Source organism: Dromiciops gliroides, chromosome 1 (genome assembly GCF_019393635.1).
Source record: "Dromiciops gliroides isolate mDroGli1 chromosome 1, mDroGli1.pri, whole genome shotgun sequence".
NCBI lineage: Eukaryota > Metazoa > Chordata > Mammalia > Microbiotheria > Microbiotheriidae > Dromiciops > Dromiciops gliroides.
This window is the reverse complement of record NC_057861.1, coordinates 457340305-457364440: the sequence shown is the minus strand read 5'-3', so window position 1 is coordinate 457364440 and position 24136 is coordinate 457340305. Positions and strand designations below refer to the sequence as shown.

Sequence of the window (24136 nt, the reverse complement as noted above, 5' to 3'; positions counted from 1 at the left end):
GAGATAATAAGGTTTGGTCAAACTTGGTCTCACTAAAAAAAAGTGTAGTCATTGACTTCCATTTTATTCAAATCCTGTCAAGCAGCCCAGATGTGAGGATAGGGCTTGCCTGGCCCAGTGGTAGCATTCTTCCTGCCTTGCTATCTTGGAAGAGGGGGAGGGTGACCCCAGGAATGTCAGCTCTTCCTATCACCTGGCTGTCCAGGGTGGATTCTGGGACCTGGATAAAAGGGAGTGAAATGTGGGAAAGAATGGGAGGAAGGTGGACCCCAGTGACAGTCAGTATGGGAACAACATTCCTTTCCATCCTATGAATGCATAAGGCTTCTTTTTATTCACACACACATATACACGCATATTCTCTATCTTTAAACCTATATATGGAGGAAGTAAAAAGCTGTTGTTTAAACCAGGTCTTATCTTGTTTGCCACGTGTTAATTGCTTTTTTCTGTTGAGTATAATTATTTGTATTGTGTACCACTAACAAGCATTACAAGGTGTAATGATTGGAATGACACCACCTGCTGGAGAGTTACTGTAGGAAAGTTCTGCCATGAGGAGAAGGTGTCTGAGGGCAAGCCATGCGGTCAGGTCCTTGGTGACCTTTGCTTGTGGGTGCTGTCAATCAAAGCTACCAGCCAATTAGCTTGGAGCTGTGTGCATGTGTGGAGGGGATGTGCCCAGTTTCACAGGAGGTGTTGGGTACTTTTTGATCCTGACCTCGCTGTGGTGGGTCGGATGATGGGATCTCTTAGAAATAGTTAGATTTTTACCTTTCTCTCTGATTCTAATGCTCTATAATAAATAAATAAATAAACACTTAAATACTCTTGTTAAAGCTTATAATTTATTGGCGACCACTCAGTAGATTTTAGATAGTATAGCTAGAACTTTAGTCCCTTACAAATCTCTAAGGTTTTGAGATGACTTTTTTGAGTTTTGAAAATTTTCTTCCTTATGTTCTCCCAATGTTTCACTCTAGGTTTGGGATAGTCCACAAGTTCAAAACCCTTAGAATTCAGCTTCAGTTCCATTTGGAGCCAAACTAGTGGAGTCCCACAAAAACTAGACCAAACTAGAAGAACTTTAAGGCTTTAGAGACCTCAGCTCATGCTAGAATCTCCCAGGCAGTTTTGAACTTCTTTGACTTGTCCCAACCCTGACCTCAATCCTCAGTACTGTGATGGTAATGCAGAAGATCCTGAGTTGGTACAAGTTTCTTTCATTCATTCATTCATTCACAAAACAGTAGTAAAGATGCTACATAAGGGACTGAAGAACTTTGCTAGATAGAGGTTTTGATAATTAGGATAAGCACAGTAAGCTGCAAAATATACTAAACTCACTTCAAAAAGAAATAAAAAGTGCTACAGGGTGGGCCAAAAATCACTAAGGGGTTTCAGTATTTAATAACTACTTTATTTTTTGTTTTTAATTTATAATACCATAGCATCATATACAGCATATATAGGAAATGAAATTACATTATATGTGAAAAATTAAATCTCATAAATGGTGAAAAATAAAGAAAAAATAATTTTATAAAGTTATTAAAACATCGTGACTTTGGGTCCACCCTGTAGTACTTAGTACTACTTAGTACTAGAGTACTTAAGGTAAGATTACTTTTCCCCCTGAACTTATCTACCATCAGTGTGTATAAGTCAAACAAATCATGAACAAATCTAACAAACATTAAGTAGCTGTTATGTGCAGAAAACTGTTTTTGACAGGATGGGAAAAAAGGAGTGGAGGGTTAGGGAAAAGGAAGAAAGGAACAAAAATAGAAGATTTATTGTTCTTGAGGAGCTTAAAATCTAATAGCTGGACATGACAGATACACGAATAGTTATAACACAAAACAGAACGTGGTAAGTGGATAAGAGTTGTACAAATAGAGTATTAATAGAGGATCTGAGGAAGAAAATATTTTAATATTTCAAGGACTTGGATTTCATTGGTGCAAATAATCCTTCCGCTAAGATCTCTGAGAGTTGTTGTAACTGAAAGATTCTTTGTGTTGCAGTCCATCAGATGATGATACTTTGAATTTAGCTAAGCTAATCCTGGCCAAAAGAAATACAGGGCATCCGCAAATACCCAGTGCAGTGTTAATCTATTAAAGTTATTGAACACTGAACCAAGTCTTTTGGGATAGCTTGTACAGTCTGTCACTGGGTCCACTTCCAAAGCCTTTCCAGCTGCTGCCAGGCCTTACATTCTATCATCAGGGTCTGTTAAAGGCTGGGCCTGACTCAGGCCAGAAGTTTAAGTTTGATATTGTAACAAAATGAGACCCTTATAGATCATTCATCAGTTAACAAAAGGAGATTGATTTAGCCACATTAGGACAGTTATTCGAAACACCCCCATCTGATTCAGCCAAGCATGCCTTGCTCTTCTTAATCTCCTGGCCATACCTCTGAAAGCTCCCTCTCCTCCAATCTCCTCCAGCCTCCTCCAGTCAGTCAATAAATAGTTAAGTGCCTATTCTGTAGCTGGACTAATATGAGCCTTTAGTCCCCAGAGTCAACCAATTCCCCAGGCTCCTGTCAATACCTTTGCAGGAAAAATTAGCCTCATCTTCATGGAGGGTGTGGGTATGGGTGTTAAGATTTTGCTTCTAAGCAGGAGTATCTGAGACTCCTCTCCTTTATCCCTAAATAAACAATCCTGGGAAGGGTGTGAAACAAATGTAAACCCATGCCATTCAATCAACAGTCCTTAATGCTGTCTAAGCGGTCTATAACATGACAAAATCATTTCTCTTTCTTCATTAATCTTCAACCAAATGTTCTCTACCATCCTTTCCCACTCTGGTGCTTGGTTTGGACCTTTTTAATATGCAATAGTATCTCTCCCATTTTTACTTACCTTTTTTTTTTTATAAATAAGGTTCCTTATTCCAGGCATAGAGTTCTGGTGAAATCTATAGACCCCGTATCAGAATAATGTTTTAAAATTAATGAAATAAAATGCACGAAATAAGTTACAAAGGAAACAAATTATATTGAAATACAGTTAGTGAATTTTTGGTTTATGGATTCCAGATTAATAACTGTTGCTCTGTAGTATTTAGCTTGGTGTCTGTACTATTCAGTCAATAAACATCTATTAAGCACCTACTATGTGCCAGGTACCGCGTTAAGTTATGAGGATAAAAAAAAGGGTAAAAGATCGTTTTCACTCTCAAGGAGCTTACAGTCTAATGAAAGAGATAACATACAATCATTTATGTAAAGTCAAGCTATCTACAGAATAAAATGAAAATAATAAACTGAGGGAGGGCACTGGAATAAAGGAGGATCAGCAAAAGTTTCCTCTAGAAGGTGGGATTTTAGATGGAATTTGAAGGAAGCCAGTTAAGCCAGGAGATGGAGATAAGGAGGAAGAGCATTCCAGGCATGAAGGACAACTAGTAAAAATGTCTAGAATAAGGAGATGGAATGTCTTGTTCAAGGAACATCAAGGGGCCCAGTACAAGCTGGAGAGAGTCTGTGTAAGAAGACTGGAAAGGATGGGAGGGAGGTTCTGAAGAGCTTTGAGTGATAAATAGAGGATTTTACATTTGATCTTGAAGATAAGAGGGAGCCAGTGAGGTTTATTCAGTGTAGGTACATGGGAGAGTGGGAGTAGGAAGACATAGTCAGACTTATGCTTTAGGAAGATCACTTTGACAGCCAAGTGGAGGATGAACTTTAGCAGGAGAGTCTTGCGACAGGAAGATCAATGATCAGGCTCTTGCAATAGTCCAGGTGTGAGGTGATAAGGGCCTATAGCACAGTGACTTCTATGTTAGAGGAGAGTAGACATATTTGAGAAATGTTATGAAGGTAAAGTCAACAGTCCTTGGCAACAAAATGGGTATGAAGGGGTTAAAGAAAGTGAGGAGTAAAGAATGACACCTAGATTGTGAGCCTGGGTGAATTAGAGGATTGTGCTCCATAGAGAAGTTAGGAAGAAGGGAGGGTAAGGAGGGAAAGATGAGTTTGGTTATATTAAGATTTCTATGGGGCATCCAGTTTGAGATGGAGATTTAAATATGTTTCTAGATAGTAGGAAGACTAGAAGAGAGTGAAGATAAGTAAAGAGAGTAGATAAGATAGTGGGGGCAATGAACTGGAGAAAACAGCTAGAATAAGATCATTTATGCATATGGAAGGGTTGTCCTTAGCTACATAGAGGCAGCATTCTCCCTTTCCTTTCTCATTCCTTTCTTTCCAGTTGAATACTCTTTATTCATTCAGAAGTGTTTGTGTTTAATCAGATTTTCAAGACACCAGAGAAATAGCTTATTCCTTTGTTAGGCACACTCTATCCATGGCTAGAAGTCTGTTGTTTTAATCCAAATGCCATTCTCTGAGTCCGTCTTCTTAACTACATACTTTTTGCATTCAAGCTACTCACCCCAAACTGTTCCTCCAAGATTAGCAATGAACCTGTAATCCACTGGTCTTTTCTGAGTCTACCAGCTTTTTGACATTTCAGCAACTTTTGATATTGTTGACCACTCATCCATCTTGGTTACTTTTTTTCTTCTCCAGTTGTCATGACTTTGCTTTTTCCTGGTTATCCTACTAGCTACATGACCACTCCTCAGTGTCCTCTTCTGGATCATCACCCTTGGTCTCCCATCTCCTAACTAAGTGGGCACAAAGTCTCTATCCTAGGTCCTCTTCTCTTCTTTTTCTCTACCCTTTTTCTTGGTGATCTCATCAGTGCCCATGAGTTATCATCATCTTTCTATATATTATACCTAGCTCTAAATTTCCAGTCCCAGTCTTTCCTGAGCTCTATTCTAACTCAGATATCTCCCATTGGATGTCCTTAAAGCATCTCAAACTCAACATGTCCAAAATAGAACTCATTATTTTCCTCCCTACACCCCAACCTGCCCTAATTCTTTTGAGGGCACTGCCATCTTTCTAGTTATTGAGGTTCCCAACCTCGGAATCATCTCTAATTCTTACCCCCAAACTCCTATATCTAGTTAATTGCCAAATCATGCCAGTTTTGCTTCCATTATATCTCGTGTATCCATCCCCTTCTTTCTATGTACATGGCTATCGCCTGCAGTCTCTGCTCTCCGATCCATTCTCCACATCACTAACAAAATAATCTTGCGAAAACATGTGTGATCATGTAACTCCTCTACTCAAGAAACTTCAGTGTTTCCTTATTGCCTGTCAGATAACACTAACTTCTCTACTTAGTCTTTTACAATCTGCTTCTAGCCCATCTGTCCAGATTTCTTTCACAGAATTCCCCTTCATGTACTGTATGGTTAGACAAAATGCCTACTTGCTGTTCCCTAAACTTTCATAGGCCTGTCCCTCATGCCTGGAATACATCGTCTCCTTCCTTTTACCTCCTATAATCCCTAGCTTTCTTCAGTAGTTATCTCACATGCTGTCTCCTGTGAGAAGCCATTCCTGATCCTCCTGCATAAGTATGCTTTCCTGTTTACACTTTGTATCCTTCCGGTGGAATGTAGATTCCTCCAGGGCAAGCATGGTTTTTTACATTAGCTCTATAGTTCTAGTGCCCATCACAGTGCCTTACATACAGGAAATGCTTAATATGTGCTTGTTACATTGGACTTGTTTTATTTTTTTTATTTTTTTTTTCAAACCTTTTTTTTTTACATATAAGGTATTTTATTTTTTCTGTTACATGTAAAGATAGTTCTCAACTTTTGTTTATACAAGCTTTACAATTTCAGATTTTTCTCCCTCCCTCCCCCCTCCCCTAGACAGCAGGTAATCTGATATAGGTTATATCTATATATCTATACACACACACACACACACACACACACACACATATATATATATATATATATATATATATATACACACACACACACACATAATAACATTAACCTATTTCTACATTAGTCCTGTTATAAGAGAAAAAATCAGAGCAATGATGAAAAACCTCAGAATAGGAAAAAAAACACAACAGCACCAAAACCAAAAGAAATAGTATGGTTCATTCAGCATCTATACTCCACAGTTCTTTTTTTTTTTTCCTTGGATTTGGAGATCCTCTTCTATCATGAGTTCCCTGGAACTCTTCTGTACCATTGCATTGGTGAGAAGAATATAGTCCATCACAGTAGATCAACACTCAATGTTGATGATACTGTGTACAATGTTCTTCTGGTTCTGCTCATCTCACTCATCATCAGCTCACGTAAGACCCTCCAGGTTTCTCTGAACTCCTCCTGCTCATCATTTCTTACAGTACAATAGTATTCCATTGTATTCATATACCACAACTTGTCCAGCCATTCCCCAATTGATGGGCACCCCCTCAACTTCCAATTCCTTGCCACCACGTAAAGAGCAGCTATAAATATCTTTGTACATGTGGGTCCCTTTCCCCTTTCCATTATTTCTTTGGGAAAAAGACCCAAAAGTGGTATTGCTGGGTCAAAGGGTATGCACAGCTTTATTGCCCTTTGGGCATAATTCCAAATTGCTCTCCAGAATGGTTAGATCAGTTCACAGCTCCACCACCAATGGATTAGTTGGACTTGTTTTATTCACCTGCTTAACACAATAGCCAATTACAAAATGATAGTGTAGTAGGGCATGATTACTGTTACAAGTTGTTAACAGCAAGAGGCAGCAGGGCATATTAGATGGAGCCCTAATGTGGGTTCAGATCCCATCTCTGACCTCATCTATCCATGTGACACCCTGTGTAGGTCACATAACCTTGCAAATCTCTAGGCAATTTTCTAAGATTATAAATTGGAGAACAGCTAATGATCAGCATTACTAGAGGGAGCTTCTTCATCCAGAATGTGTGTGTTGAGGGGAGGGGCAGCTAGGTGGCACAGTATATAAAGCACCGGCCCTGAATTCAGGAGGACCTGAGTTCAAATCCAACTTCCGACACTTTGACATTTACAAGCTGCATGACCTTGGGCAAGTCACTTCACCCTCATTGCCCCGAAAAAACAAAAAACTATAATATGTGTGTGTGAGTGTACACGTGTGTGAGTTTGTATGTATATTCTGTACCAATGAAATCACAAGTACTGACTAAAAAAAAACATTAATTGTACTAGTGGTTTTGAATATGTTAATTGTAGGAATTATCCTTAGAAATCTTCTAGTCTAAGCCCATTATTTTACAAATAAGAAAACTGACGTCCAAAGAGATTGTGCCTTGTCCAGTGTCACACTGGGAGTAAGTGGCACAGCCAGATATGAACTCAATGTGAGCAGGTGACTCCAAGTTTCATGTTCCTCTCTTACCTTCTGTTCATTTACCTACCATTAAGCTGATCCCAGAAGGCAGAGGGATGAATATTGGAAGTGGTTACAGTATTGAATATATGGTTAGACTCACCATCCTATGTAATGAAGCTTTACATGGGCAACAATTAGAAATTTCCTTTCCCTTGGTAGGCACTTAATAAATGCTTGTTGACTCGACACAAATAAATTTATTTTATTTTTGTGTTTTCATCAATATTGATAGACACTGAAATATCAGAAGCCCAAAACAAATACATGCTAAATGATGAAAGAAGCAATTATGTATTACTTTAATACATTCAGGCACATAAAATGTTTTTGCCTCACAAAACAAGAGCTGAAATTGTTCCTTGAGTTATCAGTGAGGTTACTTTGTATCAGTTATAAATTTGGCAGACCACCAAATGTTAATTTGCTTTTAGCTTGTTGAGATTAAATGTAATTCCTTCTCTGAGAGGCCTTAAAGTAAGCAAGCATGAAAGCATTTTCAGAGTAATCTGAAAGGAATTGACATTTAAAGGAGTTAGTATTACAGCCACATTTGAAGGCTATTAATTTCATAGATAAATTAACTACATTATTCCTTCTTTATCTTGCATTTTGAAAGGACTCCATCATCGGGAGAAATGGCAGTCCAGGGTCGATTGAAACTGCTCTTATCCCAACCCTGTTGTAATTGGAACTTGCTTTTGGAAACCCTCTTGCACAATGATTGTCTGATACTAAAAATCTTGTTGAGGAGTGAGTTTAGTGTTGGTAAGTACTGGCAAAAAGTATCTGAGAAACACAGAGGAGCTGCCTGAATGGAATTCCATTTTTATTTTTTTACCATTTGTATATTGATGGAGGAAGGTAAGCCATTGTATGTATCAGTAGTGATCCAGTTAGCAGTAGAAGAAATACTGAATAGGAGGAGAAAGAGCTTTTTATCAACCTTGCTTGAAAGGATTTTCCAGAGAAACTGAAATGTAGTAGTAAGAATTTGGCACCGAGATCAAATTACAAAAATCCTTAGACTTTTTTTCTCATTCAGAAGGCCACATAGTTATAATTTATATCCTATCAACTATAACTCTTTGGAAAGTTGGGTCTGTGTCTTTGACACGTGCAGTCAGTACTCAGCAAAATGGTGTAGCGCTGTTTAAAAATTAAGGAATGTAGATGAGGATGCTCGTGTTATATAAACAAGAAAAGAGATCATAATGTCACAGACTAAGAGCTAGATAGGATTTTGGAGGTCATCTAGTTCAAACCTCTCCTTTTACAGATAAGAAAACAGAGCCTAAGGAAGTTAAGTGATCTGCCCAAGGTCATACAGGTAATAAGAATCACATGCAGATTTAGACCCAGAGCCACTGAGTAGAGTGCCATTATTCTTTCCATTATACTGCACGGGCCTTCCTTATGAATAAAAAATAATTTGTTGGGGCAGCTAGGTGGCGCAGTGTATAGAGCACCGGCCCTGGAGTCAGGAGGACCTGAGTTCAAATCCGACCTCAGAACATTGACACTTACTAGCTGTGTGACCCTGGGCAAGTCACTTAACCCCAATTGCCTCACCAAAAAAAAAAAATTGTTTTGTATAATAAGTAGGTCCATTTAGTGATTGTTTATACAAAGTACAAATTTCAAAAGGCAATATATAATTTTAAATATCAATGACAGAATTAGTCATCCATAAATATTTATTAAGGATTTATAGGCCATCCATGTACCATCTGGTATTACTGACTTTTTACAAAATTAAAGGTAAGTGTTTTCTGGTAACTTTGTCCCTGAGGTCACATTAGCCTTCAAAGTTTCTTATATGTGGCATCAAAGGAAAAAAATGCCAATTTCTGAATTGCCTAAAATGTGGCTTCTTGTGCACCCCACAACATTCTTTTCTTTTCTCATTGTCCTTGTAGTGGTATCTTGTGTATAACATAGAAGAAAATTAAAACTGTTCCCAAAATGTGGTGTTGCAAAATGGAGAACAGCTTGCTATCAGTAGCCTTAATAGGCAATAGCCTCCAACATTACATTTTGGATTTTTCCATGTATCCTCATACTTAGCATGACTGCCCAAGCCAGGAGCCTAAAACAGATCATGGGGGAAATCTAAGGAAAAGGAGCTTACACAACTATTCCAAATTGACAACAGCTGTAAAAGTACTTAAGTCTAGATCATCGACTAGAGGATCATAGAATTTAGAAATGGAAAACACCTCAGAAGTCACCCAGTCAAACCTCTTCATTTTCCAGATGAGGAAACCAAAGAAATTACTTGCCTCTGGTCACACAAATAGCAAGCGACAGAGTTGGGATTTGAACATGGGTTTTCTGACTGCCAGTCCAGGACTTTCCATTCTCTCAGTTCTAACTCTCATCTGTTGTTGCTGCTCATAATGATGATGGTAATAGTGGTGATGACATCACTGTTAGAAAACGTTGGTACCCAAATGGTTTTTGGCCTGATTTAATCTCAAACTATTAGTAGAAGCAGTAGAATTCATATGTTCTTGTTATAACTCACTCCAACCAACAGTAAGTGGCTGGGGATATAGATTGAGGCTACTTACACCACCAGATAAAGTAACCAACAAGAAGCTACAAGGCCCTCTTCAGAAGGGAATTCTGTGTAGCATATGTTCTGGAGCTGCTCCCTAATCCCTGGGTCCCCAGGGCATGGCAGCTACTTGTTCAGTCAGGGTTTGGTGTCTTTGTCAGTTTTAACCACCTTAATAATTAATTAAGTGATTATATGTGAGACACCATGCTAAGGGCTGTGAGTACAAGTACCAAGAATGAAACTCCCTACTTGCAACAAGCTTACATTCTAATGGGGGCAGACAAGTATAAAAATATATGTAGCATAAATATAAAGTGAATGAATGTAAATATATGCAAAGGAATTATATATACAGTAGTTTGAGGGGAAGGGCACTTGCAGTTGGGGGGGTTGGGTCAGGAAAGGTTTCATGAAAAAGATTGTTGGGGGCAGCTAGGTGGCACAGTGATAAAGCACGGGCCCTGGATTCAGGAGGACCTGAGTTCAAGTCCAGCCTCAGACACTTAACATTTGCTGTGTGACCCTGGGCAAGTCACTTAACCCTCATTGCCCCACCAAAAAAACCAAACCAAACAAAACAAAAAAAGAAAAATATTGTGCTGAGCTGTATATTAAAGGAAGAGAGGGACTTTCTGAGCTAGGAATAAGGAAAGCGTACAGGAGACACAGTACAGCTTGTGAGGAACTGAGGGAAAGTTGACATGGCTGCTCAGACTCCATCAGCCTACTCAGCTGATGAAGTCTCTCACCAAGAGGAGGATGCTATGTGCCAAACATCCTGCATCTAAACAAGAACTTGGTTGGACTGATCCTATATAGGAACTGAGATAGTTTTGAGCCTACTCCCACAAAGACCATGGCCATGGAGAGGGGAGAGTATGCCATGGCCATATCGGGGGGAAATGCTAGTTCTTACTATATTTTTAACATAAATATTCCTTTTAAAAATCAACTCAATGGGGCAGCTAGATGGCGCAGTGGATAAGCACCGGCCCTGGATTCAGGAGTACCTGAGTTCAAATCCGGCCTCAGACACTTACTAGCTGTGTGACCCTGGGCAAGTCACTTAACCCCAATTGCCTCACAAAAAAAAAAAATAAACTCAATGTTAAGAGGTTACATAGAATGAGGGTCCTAGTCACTAGCCCCCAAATATGGAGGGAGCATGGCCAATAAGGGCATAAGGAGGGTGTCTTAGAACTCAGGGGTGAGGTATATGGTGATATAACCCACCTAACCCTGATGAGGAGTAGAGAAGTCATGTGATGAGCTTTGACTTTGTCCTGACTACCAAGAATTTGCTTGTCCTTTCCTGAATCAAATTGACTTGAGAGATTCATTGTCTCCTATCCATATATTTGTGAAAGTGTTGAAGCAGCATCTTCATTTGTACGAATGAGAGACTTGGACCAAATAACTGATTGAAAATGCCTTGTGATAATAATGTTGGAGGGCTTTTAGGGGATTAGTGTGGCAGACTGGCAATGTTATTAAGCTTTGAATTTATCTATGTTGCTTCACTTACTTACTATAGAATAAAATGGAATCTGGGTCAGTAGTGGCTAAATGTTTTCATCTAATTCTTCTGCCCTAAAATAATCATTTTGGAACACATAGGAAAAATGGAGTGTGATTCAATTGTGTGTTCCTTTAGGAATAATCATAATTTTAGCATATGCATGCATTAAAATAATTATGTACAGCTTTTATTAATGTCCTCCTCATCAGAAATGAGCGTTCCGGGGGCAGCTAGGTGGTACATGGGGCAGCGAGGTGGCACAGTGGATAAAGCACTGGCCCTGGATTCAGGAGGACCTGCGTTCAAATACAGCCTCAGACACTTGACACTTACTAGCTGTGTGACCCTGGACAAATCACTTAACCCCCATTGCCCCGCCCCCCCCCCAAAAAAAGGAAGTGAGCATTCCTTCCTTGGACATGTCATAGTACTTTTTTCTGTATGTTGCAAATGGACCTAGCACATTTTATTTTGTATTATATTCCTCTGTCTACTCCAGGGAGGGTGATTTATAATATATTATCATTATAACTATATCACCCCTACCAGATTGTAGGGGCAAATGGGGTGTTAAAGGAGAACTAGCGCCTCTGGTGTGAGATCTTGCCAAGCCTTTTTCGGGGCTGCTCATCCACCTTTAGTGTCTACTTGGCACTTAACTCTCACCTGTGGCTCCAAAGAGCTATACCATGTGTAGCAGCCACACCTCTCTCTGTAAACCATCTTGGCAGATGCACTAAACTGGATTGAAGGTAACTGATGGGTCTCAAACCCATCAGGAAGTTAAAGGGTTATCTGAAAAAAAAACCAGGGCAGCTAGGTGGCGCAGTAGATAGAGCACTGGCCCTGGAGTCAGGAGGACCTGAGTTCAAATTCGGCCTCAGATACTTGACACTTACTAATTGTGTGACTTTGGGCAAGTCACTTAACCCCAATTGCTTCACTTAAAAAAAAAAAAAAGGATTATCTGGTAGAATGCATGGATGACAACAATTTGTTCCAATGGCCATGAAAGCAGCTGAAGCAGGTGCTGTGGAATGCATAGAGCTTGATCGGATATCCAAGACACCAAGGTCTTCCACGGTATTCTAGGCCATTGCCAGCCCTCTTGACTTTTGTCTTGCCATTGGACTTTGATGACTGGATGAGAAAGTGAGACTGAGGACTTTACGGATCTCTGCCTTACTTAAATCCAGTTCACATAAGAGTCAAAACATCACCCTGTCATGTCATTGGTCCTCTTTGTAAACAAAGAACAAACCACCACCAAATTGTAAGCACCTTCATGACAGGGATCAGACCTTGTTAATGTCTGGGTTGTTGAGTAGCACAGAGCTCTGGTTTTGGACTAGAGGAAGTTGAGTTAAAATCCTGAGTCTTCTAGTTACTTATTGTATAACCTTTGAGCCTCAGTTTCCTTACCTGCAAAATGGGGATACCAGTACTTACACTGCAGGTTTTACAGAGGCTTTGTAAATGTTGGAGTGCTATGTAATTGTCAGTCATTATTAAATGTGAGCTTTGTGTCTTTCAGCATCTAAACCAATTCCTTATATAAAGTAGGCATTTAATAGATGTTTATTGAATTGGAATATTACAAGTGTCCTGCCATCATAGAATATCTTTTCTTGAAGAACCTCAGGACAATGTCATGTATCTTATTTCTTTCATACACCTATGAAATAGGTTGGGGGAAGGTATTGTTATTCTATTTTGAAAAGAAAAATTGAGGCACAAAGTAATTGGATGAATTGTCCTTGATTTTTTAAGTGTGAAGGGAAAAAAGGCCATTATTTTCTGAAATGCCATTATTTTGGAGTGGATTTTTAATGAAACATGAGTGTTTATGGAGAAATTAATTGAATCTTCTTTGAAATACAGACATAGAGCTTCTTGGTTTGTTTGAACACTTGTCTTTATTTTATATAAAAGATAAGACAGGGTCTTTTAAACTTATATTTTACCTACAAATGTTTTATAGAAGTTTGAGAAACACCTACTTTGTCTAAGAATTTGAGTCAGATATAAACTTGCCATCAGCACTGAGTGGCACAAAGTACACCTTGTTTGGCATGGGATACTGTAATCACTTGTAATAGAGCTAAATGCATACTTTGGGCTTTATACTTCTGACTCTCCAGGCATGTGTAGACACTCCCCATGGGAAGCCATAGTAAAGGAATTTCTAACTGAAAAGAGCTTTAGAGGACAGATAGGTGGTGCAGTGGATAAAGCACTGGCCCTGGATTCAGGAGGACCTGAGTTCAAATCCGACCTCAAACTCTTGACACTCACTAGCTGTGTGACCCTGGGCAAGTCACTTAACCCTCACTGCCCTGCCCCTCCCCCACCAAAAAGAAAAGAAAAGAGCTTTAACACTATCCTGTCCCCATTTGGAAATACAGATTTCACGGTTATTGAAGAGCGAGATATGGCATCAATAAATATGAGATATAGCTGCCAAAAGGATAATGTATATGAAATTGAAGTAGATGATTATTAAGGTGGGGTTTTTTGGGGGGGAGCGTTTCCCCCAACTCTGGGCTCTTTGACTCTGTGAATTGGCAAATGTTACCTTCTTCTTGTTCTGGTCTTTAGAGACTGGTTATTTCTAGAGAACCTTGTGATTGCAGTTCACAGTAGCTGTCACTAGTTGGCAGTGATGCTTTGTTACCAGGCACAGCCTTGAAATTCACCTCTTTCTGAGAAAACTTAATCACTGTAACTGCTTTTACTAGACTTAATGGTCTGTCTTAAGCTTTCATCTGTCAGTGGCATCACCGCTAACTTGTCACCTAGGTTCCAAACCTGATGTCGTCTTTGACTCCTCTCTCCCTTTCCCGACATCCAGTCAGTTGCTACATCCTGTCAATTCTACCACCAAAATTACATCTTCATTCTTTTTCCCACAGCCCCAGTTCAGGCCCTTATTACTTTTCCTCTGGACTGTTGAAATAATCTTCTAATTGGTATTCCTTGCCTCCAGCCTGTTCCCTCTCGAATCCATCTAGATTAATATAACCCTTCTCGAATCCATCTAGATTAATATAACCAAATCACAATTCTTATTCTGTCATTCTCCTCATCAAACATCTTCAATCACTCTTCATTTTTTGACTCAAGTCCAAACTCCTTAGTTGAGCATTTAGGGCCTTCTAACATTTGGCCCCAAGCTATCTTTCCAAATTTATATTCCACTACTCTATACACATCTTAAACTCCAATTAAATGAGTTTATTTGCCTTTCCTTTTATATTCCCTCTGCTTTGTTGTTTCCCTGTGCTGGAATGTCCTTTTTATATAGTTTCTCTTTTCTGATTCCAACTAGTTCAAATATCACCTCTTTCATGAAACTTTTATTTCCCTGAGAGGAAGTAATCTCTACCTATGCTGAAGTACTTTTAAAATTGCCTCGCTGGTGCAGCTAGGTGGTACAATGAATAGGGTGCCAGGTATGGAGTCAGGAAAGCTCATCTTCATAAATTCAAATCTGGCCTCTTACACTTATCTGTGTGACCCTGGACCAGGATAGGGAAAAAATGACCAGAGTCATTAAGTACTGTCAGGCAATCAGAAAGGAAGAACACAAGAAAGGAAGCTACTATTCGTATAATCTCTTTCTCATGTTCAGCTTGGCCCCTATTTTATGCTTTTTAAAAAAAATTTTTTTTTAGTGAGGCAATTGGGGTCAAGTGACTTGCCCAGGATCACACAGCTAGTAAGTGTTAAATGTCTGAGGCCACATTTGAACTCAGGTACTCCTGACTCCAGGAGGTGCTCTATCCAGGGCCGGTGCTCTATCCACTGCGCCACCTAGCTGTCCCTTGGCCCCTATTTTAAATTGCTCATATTCCTTATCTACTGGTCCTGAAGCTTTGTTTAGTAGAACACCAGTGTTACCTCTAATTATTTGCATATGTGTCATAGCTCCTCTTCCAGAGGTTAAGCTTCTAGAGGGCAAGGCATCTCATGCCTTTTCAAACTTTCCATAGTGCCTACTGTAGTGTCTTACACACAATACAATGTGTATTTACTGGATTGCATTAAACAATTATCCCTAAATATTAAAATTGCATAATACAAAGAACAAAAAAGGATGTATAGTTTTCTTTTAAAGCATATATTAAATTTAACATGATAGTAACAAAACTGCCTTGTTTGTCTTATCTTTTAAAATTTATTTTTGGGTGTGTGCTTTTAAAATAGTTTTGTTGATGGTATTTTCTTTCTTATCTCTATTAGTACACTCTAAACCTCCCCCTTCCCAGGGAAGCCCCTCCTTATCACAAGCAAGTAGTCAAGCAAAAACCAAGTCCACACATTGGCTATATCTGAAAATTCATGTTTCATTCTGTACCTTTAGTCCATCATTTTTTTTTGCCAAGGGTGGCAAGTAAGTTCCATTGTTAGAAGAACTTTAAAAAATAACTTTTAAATGCTTTTAAGAGAACTAGCCCCTCATTTTTATCCCAAGAAACAATTTTTTTCAAAATCATGGATATTATCAAAATGATTTTTTTTTGGTGGGGCAATGAGGGTTAAGTGACTTGCCCAGGGTCACATAGCTAGTAAGTGTCAAGTGTCTGAGGCGGGACTTGAACTCAGGTACTCCTGAATCCAGGACTGGTGCTTATCCACAGTGCCACCTAATTGTCCCTATCAAAATGATTTTATATGCATGATGAATGAAAGACTTTTTCAAATCTGACTTAGATTGTTTCACTTCTGTGTTTGCTTTTGGTACTTTAATGAAAATGGATGTAAAAAATAAATGATTTCTACTTTATCCTTATAATAATAAAAAAAGGTTTTTTTTTAAATGTTTTAAGTCATCTTCCTATCATTGTACCACTAAACTGCCTATACTAACCACAAATCTGACCATGTTATTCCACTATTCCTCTATAAATGAGAAAACTTCTATAGTTTGTGTAAACTCTAAAAATTCTCATCCCAGCTTCCACTATCACTGATGATTTGGGTCCCCAAAGTTTGGTTACATATCCCCTTTTCAGGATCCTAGGGGTACCTTGAGGGTTCATGGGTGATTCTTTGATGACATATGTCCAAGCCCCTACAAGTTTGCTTCTCTGGCAAGATTATCAGTTAAGACTCATTTAGTCAGTTGGCCTTAAATAGCCTTTAGAAAGAAGCATAGTAAGAAGAGTTAGTACAAAACATCCCTCCAAAGTGTCATACGCAAATACATACGGAACAGGGGGTAAATCAATAATTCTTTTTCTCCCATTCATAGGGTACATTGTTAATTTATCTGTCCTTGGCTACCAATGCAGATTCTGCTATTAGCTGATCCAGATATATGTCTAGGACACTGAAGGGAATATGAGAGGTACAACTTTCTCCATATCCTTCCCTTCAAAACTGCAAAGTCTTCTTCTCCTCAAATGAGATAATGAGGGAAAACTTGGCTAAGACTGAAGCATCTGCTTTACCTCCCAAAAGGTTCCTTCTCAAGAGTTCAGCTCCAATGCCATGCTTGCTCCAGTTTCTAAAATAATTTGTAGACAATACTTGGGACATAGCCATTTCTTCAGTCTGTCCGAACACAATTCTTGCAAACTTCATTCCAGTCTGAAGGCCTTTGAATACTTAGTCTAAGACCTATAAATGAGTGATTGATTAAGATGCTCTCAGTTAAGGGATGAAGGCTAAAATAGGGTGAGGATAATTTTGACTCTACTTTTTGACTTCCCATTGCCTTTAGGATAAAATAGAAAATCTTATTTTTGACATTTAATGCCCTTTACAATCCAGTTTCAGGCTATCTTTCCAGGTTGATTACACATTAATCCCATTCATACTTTCTATACTCCAATGAAGGTGACCTCGTGGCTGCTCCTCACATGCTACCTTCCACCAACCCTAAGCCCCCACCGAACCGTGCCTTTGCATAGTCTGTCACCAGGTCTCAGATGTTCTCCCTTCTCACCTCCACCTCATGCTACCTCTATCTCCCTTCAAGGTTCAATTCAAATGCCAGTTCTTTCAAAAAATCTTTCCTAATTCCCCTATTTCCCCTTACAAGGACGCAACACTCTGGGGATCATTTTGTACTCATTCACATACTCCAACAGATCTATGATCTCATTGTTTTGGGAGTTTACTCCAGCAATAAAATCTCAACCTATCCATACATGCTTTTATTGTAGAATCTTTGTTCATGTCTTTCCACAATTTTGCTTCAGATGGTCTGAGTAGTGTGCTATCCAGTCTCCCATGCTTTCTCTTAACATCCAGAGATCACCACTCTGGCTGTCTATCTATCATCCCTCACTTTCACCCTACAATCCAACCTTCTCTTCTTTCTATCATACATTTCCTTGATGACATCTTTTACTTCTGTTCTTCTTTCAAGTTCCTCACTGCTTTTATGTTGAAGCCAGATCATACCCATCATGCACCTCTCTCTATTGCCCTCTGCATGATACTAATTTTTAAGGGGCAGCTAGGTGGCGCAGTGGATAGAGCACCGGCCCTGGAGTCAGGAGTACCTGAGTTCAAATCTGGCCTCAGACACTTAACACTTACTAGCTGTGTGACCCTGGGCAAGTCACTTAACCCCAATTGCCTCACTAAAAAAAAAAAAAAACTAGAAGATATTAATTTTTAGTTTTTTGGAGACTGTTGTATAACTTGTCTTATTGCTATACTCTTAGAATATTAGTATTAAAAACATGGGCCTTTATTTCAATGGAAAGCTTGGAGTCATTAAAGGAACTGTGTGATTTCCCTAGGCAATCCAGTCTGCTGTCCTTCTCTTGTTCAGCTCTTGTCTCAACTTGCTCATCTTTTGCATTTATCTTGTATTTCATTAGCTGTGAATGTGTTTCATCTCGCTAATAGAATGTAAGATCCTCGAGAGTAGGGACTAACCCATCTCAGTTTTGTATTCATAATCCTAGCACTTAGCATATAGAGGGCATGCCATAAGTGTTTTTTGATTGATTGATTGAAAGGGGCAAGGGGGTGGCTAGGTGGCACAGTGGATAAAGCACCAGCCCTGGATTCAGGAGTACCTGAGTTCAAATCCGGCCTCAGACACTTGACACTTACTAGCCGTGTGACCCTGGGCAAGTCACTTAACCCCCATTGCCCTGCAAAAAACAAAAAACAAAGGGGCACATAATTCTGAGGACCAAAAATGAAGTCCAAAGTATCATCCTCTCCTCACTCATAATACTACCTCTATGTTCATAGGATTATATAGACTTGGAAGGGACTTCAGAAACCATCTGATCCAACCCCTTCATTTCACAGAAGAAACTGAGGCTTAGGGAGGGCAGAGATTGAATTTAAATCTAGGCTCTATGGTTCCCATACTTCAAGAAACACAAAAAGGAGGTGGGGGCTACGGGTGAGTTTCAACCAAAATTATCATTAAGATGAAGGAATACCATGGATAGATAGCTTGGAAAAAGTAGTCCCATTGAATCAGAAAAAATGAGCAAAGTATATAAAACTCTTAACTGGTAAAGGTATTTCCCATGAAACCTGAAAGAAATGGATGATAAATTTAAAGAACTCATTATACCAAGAGGTGATACTGGTTGAAAATATTTATAAATAGCTTCAAAATGTATAGATATTGATAAATCAATAATCATTAAGGGAGAGACAGAGATGGGGGAGAGAAGGGGAAGAGAAAGAGAGAAACAGAGAGAGTGTCTGCATGTGTCTAGGTATGTGAACATTCATAAATTTTTGAAGAGAGTCATTATAGGAAATTATTCTCTTTCATACATACACACACACACACACACACACACACACACACACACACACACACACACAGAGTTCCCTGGTATCTTTGTCAGAGACTAAATACTGAGCCAGGTAGAAAACTGGTTTGAGCAAGTCTTATCTTTCTTATGTTTTTAAACACATGTAATTCAGATTAATTTTCATATCATCTAGTACCATGTCATTGATAAGAATTTTATCATATTCATTGGTATTATATTAATATTTTTTTCAAGAAGGTACCTTATCAAAATATGAAGAAAAAGTTCCTCATGTGGGAAAGATGCCTAACCAAGAACCTAGTTTGACAGAAGCAATCTTCAAGTTGCTATCCTATTGCAGTCTTTCACCTCAGTCACTTGGAAGGGTCTTTGTCAACTATATGGAATTACAACAATTATGGGACTATTTATATGACATTCCAGGTAAGAAAAATTCATTGGTCATAAAAAGTATCTTTTAAAATTCTTAACGTAGACTCGTGGAAGACATTTTAAAATATTCTATTTATATCATTTTATTGAATTAGTTTATGAGCTTAACACATTTTTATCCATATAAAGGCACCTGTTAGGAATATTTGTCACCTGTCAAGTCTGTTACAGTAGCTAAAAGAAATTATTTGACACAGCTTCTGAAATTGCAGGAAAATGTTTTATCATAATATTCTTCCCAAATTTTAAAATATTTACAAAGGACCATATTTCTCTATTGAGTATCCATTTATGACTATTTGTCATCTCTTAAAACAATTTAGGAAAGTCCTTATTAATATACAGTGATACTTTGTGGTTCTTGTGTATATTATAAATTACGTGACCATTGTTCAAATGCAAATTATGAAGCACTTACTGAGCATTTTGCCTAAGTATCCAGGAGGCAAAAGTGTTTTCTCTTCTTCTGGTGGACACAAAGTATATTCTGCCTCCTTATGTTTTTTTTTACCTAGAGCTAGATGGAGAGCTTTAAAGTTGGGGAAGATCCTGAATCCCAACTGCAGATGCATAAGTCCATTTTCAGGTCCAAATGAAGACGCTCACACCTTGTGTTCTTTCTTTCATTCTATAGAGCACTGGCCCTGAAGTTGGGAGAACCTGAGTTCAAACCTCACCTCAAACACTTACTAGCTGTGTAACCCTGGGCAAGTCACTTAACCCCAATTGCCTTAAACTTTCAGAGCCATCTCCAGTTGTCCTGATGTATATCTTGCCACTGGATCCAGATGGTTCTGAAGGAGAGAGTGAGGTTGGCAACCTTGCACAGCCCTTCCTCACTTAAATCCAATTCACTACAAGTTATGACATCACCCAGATGTCATGATTCTCTTTGAGAACGAAGGACAAACAACAACAAGGACTAGACTGTCAATTTGTAAATGTCTTCCAACCCCCATCCTCACAAATAATATGTAGAAAACTTTATGTATTTGTCTTTAACCTGATTCTATCAACTTTAATAATGGATATTACTGGGGCAGCTAGGTGGCGCAGTGGATAGAGCACCAGCCCTGGAGTCAGGAGTACCTGGGTTCAAATGCGGCCTCAGACACTTAACACTTACTAGCTGTGTGACCCTGGGCAAGTCACTTAACCCCAATTGCCTCACTAAAAAAATAAAATAAAATAATGGATATTACTTTAGTAATAAATATTCTATATTTAGGTTGTATCTCTTGGTTCCCATATATTTTCCCCATCTTTTCCATTTCACTAAAGGATGATAGTTTTCTATTTTTATTTCTATGAAAAGGAGCAAATCAGAGACATATTGAGTTAGTGATGTAGCCTTTATAGTACTTAAAAGCAACTTTGAAAATGATCCAGTTGTTTTGAGGAGCTTCTAGGGAAGCAGGAACAGAATTGTGTCATGTAGTTATAAAAATACAGTGACACCCACTTTTCCAACCTTTAATAATAATGATAGCTAGCAATTATATAGTACTTTAAGGTTTGCAAAGCACTTTACAAATATCATCTTATTTTATTCTCACAACAACCCTGGGAGGTAGGTGCTATTATTATCTTCATTTTACAGATGAGAAACTGAAGCAGAAAAGGGGTAAATGACGTGCCCAGGGTCACACAGCTAGTACATTCCTGAGGCTGGATTTGAATTCAGGTGTTCCCTGACTGCAGGCCCAGTTTTCTATCCATTGCAATACCCTGTGTAGCTTTTAGTCCAGTTTCTACCCCTTAGGCCAAGCTAAATTACTGTGCTAAATTCTGGGGATACAAAGAAAGGCATGAGTGCCTGCCCTCAAAGGGGCTCACAATCTATTGAGGAAAGTCAACAATCCAAAGAAGCTGAAAAGGAGGGGGTGTTATATTGGTTGGGGCTCAGGCTATGGTCTGAACACTTGATATGGCACTTGAAAAATTGTAAAGGGCCCCAGAGATATGTGGCAATCCATAGAGCTTCTACTTCAAGGCTCCAGAGATCTGTGATTTCATCCTTCTAATGTTCCTTCTCCTTAAATGGATCACAGCCAACTTGGAGTTTTAGTATTGTCCATTTAATGAGTTACTCTGACCCATGCCATAATTTTTTGAGAAAAAAAGTTAAAATGTAAAAAAGAATAGACAAGAATGCTATTTGGACCCTTATTTGGACCATTCAAAACATACACTAAAGTGGTTGGGCATTTTCACCATGTCATCTATATTTGTTTAAGTATATTATGGTAGAAAACACTTCTTTTACATGTACCAGAGTAAAGGCAATATTAAATTAAATTTATAAACCTATAAAATGGTGTTATAAACTCTGCTATAAAAGTTAGGAATGTTTAAGATGATGAAGAGCTATAAGAAGTACTGCTCATATTTGTCATTTTTGCCTTTTCAGTATGGTCCTGGGCTTTTTATACTCTTTCTTTGACTCTGTCAAATTCTTTGGTAGAGAACAATTTATTTTTGTAGCAAAATCCTTCCTCTCAATTTTGAAATCCCAAATTTCCATTTTGGATTTCACCAGACCATGTTTGAGATATGGGAAAGTACTTGGAAAAGAATATAACCATACAAATAAGTACTGACATTATTGTTGCTACTATTATTGTCACAAAGATTTCTTAAAAGTATATCGCTCCACAGTCATTTTATATCTAGATAGGTCATATCTTCAGTATAATGTAGCTAGATGATAAATTAAATGCTTCATGTATTAGAAAACTTCATTATTACACTATAGACATTTATTTGGAATTTTTGTTATTATAGGCTCATCCCCCCCACAGACACTTTTTCCTTTTCTTTTTCCTCTTAATATATTCTTATTTACAGAGTCATAACTATTGAAAATTATTTTAAATCACTATGCATTTTATACCATTTTAGATGGGGAATTTGCTATCATTATATCAATGCTTTGAGATATATAAGGTGCCCTGCAACTCAAAAATTGTCTCTTAAATATATATCTAGAATGATATAACTGTAAAGGCCAATAAATTGTCAAAGAAACTGTTCTATGAATGTGCTATACACTCATGCCACTTGCCTCAGACTTTTTTGAAAAGAATTACTAAATATTTTTAGAAACAATATGGTTTTAAATGTTTAAAAGGTGATCACTTTCTGTAGTATAACTCACCTCAATTAATCTTTCACCTTCTGTAAAAACTTTTCTCTGAACTTGTCTTTCAAGAGAAGAAGGCCAGTAGCATGCAAGGCAAAGTGACATAGTCGATAAAGGACTGACCTTGGAGTCAGGAGGAACAGGTTCAGGTCTCAACTCTGACATATATGCCAGATTCTGGGGGCAGCTAGGTGGCACAGTGGATAAAGCACTGGCCCTGGATTCAGGAGGACCTGAGTTCAAATCTGGCCTCAGACACTTAACACTTACTAGCTGTGTGACCCTGGGCAAGTCACTTAACCCCAATTGCCCTGCAAAAACAAAAAAAAAAGAAGAAGAAGAAAAAGATTTGGAGCAAACCACGTAATTTCTCAGTGCCTCAAGAGTGTCCCTAAGACTATAAATTACAGAGAAGAAGCTGATCTATACCCCAAGTTCCCCACACAAGAAAACAAGTTAAAGTTAAAGGGATGTAATAGAATTACAGAATTTCTGATTTGGAAGAAACTTTAGTGAGCATCTAGTCCAACTCCTATGTCCATTGGACTCCCCTTAATGACACACCCAACAAATCATCTAATCTTTGTTTGAATACCTCCAGTAAGGGAAAGATAGCTCAAATTATTAGGAAATATTTCTTTCTGCTTCTTTGCAACTTTTGCCCATTGCCTCTAGTTTTGCCCTCTGGGGCCAAAGAAACAACTTAATCTCTCACAAGACAGCCCTTCAAATACTTCAATAGCTTTTATCCCCCCTCCACCCAGATGTTGATTCATGTTGAGCTTGCAGTCCATTAAAACCTTCAGATGTTTTTTTCAGTTGAGCTGCTATAGAGCCTGCCTTTTCCCATCTTGTCCTTGTGAAGTCGATTTCTTGAATTTAAATGTGACAACATTTATCCCTATTAAATTCCATTTCATTAGATGTAGCACATTTGCCTAGGCTGCCATGATTTTTTGGGGGGGGAGGTGGTTCTGACTCCACCACTGAGTTAACCATTCATTACTCTCAGATTTGTGTCCCCTCCAAAAAAAGATTTCTAGGGTACATCTTGGGTTGAGTACACATTCAACCCAGTCTCTTGCACTTTTACAGAAATATATCCTTTATAGTGATAAATTAATTGATCACATTATTGGCAAATTTGGTAAATAACTATTTAACCAAAGCATTAGTACTTTGAAATGTGTCATTTTTGTATATAATATCCATTTGTTGAAAAGCCAGTGTGTTTCTTAGTTTTCTTAGTAACTCAAATTTATGTTCCTGAGTAGAGGTAGAGCTAAAGCCCTGAAGTCTTGCCCATTATCATCAAATCCATCTCTTTTTGAAAAGGTTGTTAGTCATTGCTTTCTGACAAGAAAGGATTGTCATAGAAAAAAGAAAGCTGAGCTACTTGACAAATCTCCAGTACAATATGAGAACCACAAAAAGTTGCCATCTAGGTACCTCATCCC

At 38.4% G+C, this 24136-nt stretch overlaps 1 protein-coding gene across 5 annotated transcripts in view; it reads left to right on the top strand.

Moving 5' to 3' along the window:
* Positions 1 to 24136, top strand: part of KIAA0825 (KIAA0825 ortholog) — a 553950-nt gene that overhangs the window by 224722 nt on the left and 305092 nt on the right. For 4 of the 5 annotated variants that reach the window (XM_043974041.1, XM_043974059.1, XM_043974021.1 and 1 more), the window contains 2 exons: positions 7880 to 8028; positions 19340 to 19528. In XM_043974041.1, coding sequence (XP_043829976.1) covers positions 7880 to 8028; positions 19340 to 19528 — 338 coding nt within the window. The remainder of the gene's footprint in view (positions 1 to 7879; positions 8029 to 19339; positions 19529 to 24136) is intronic. The other variant, XM_043974031.1, reaches the window with a different exon arrangement.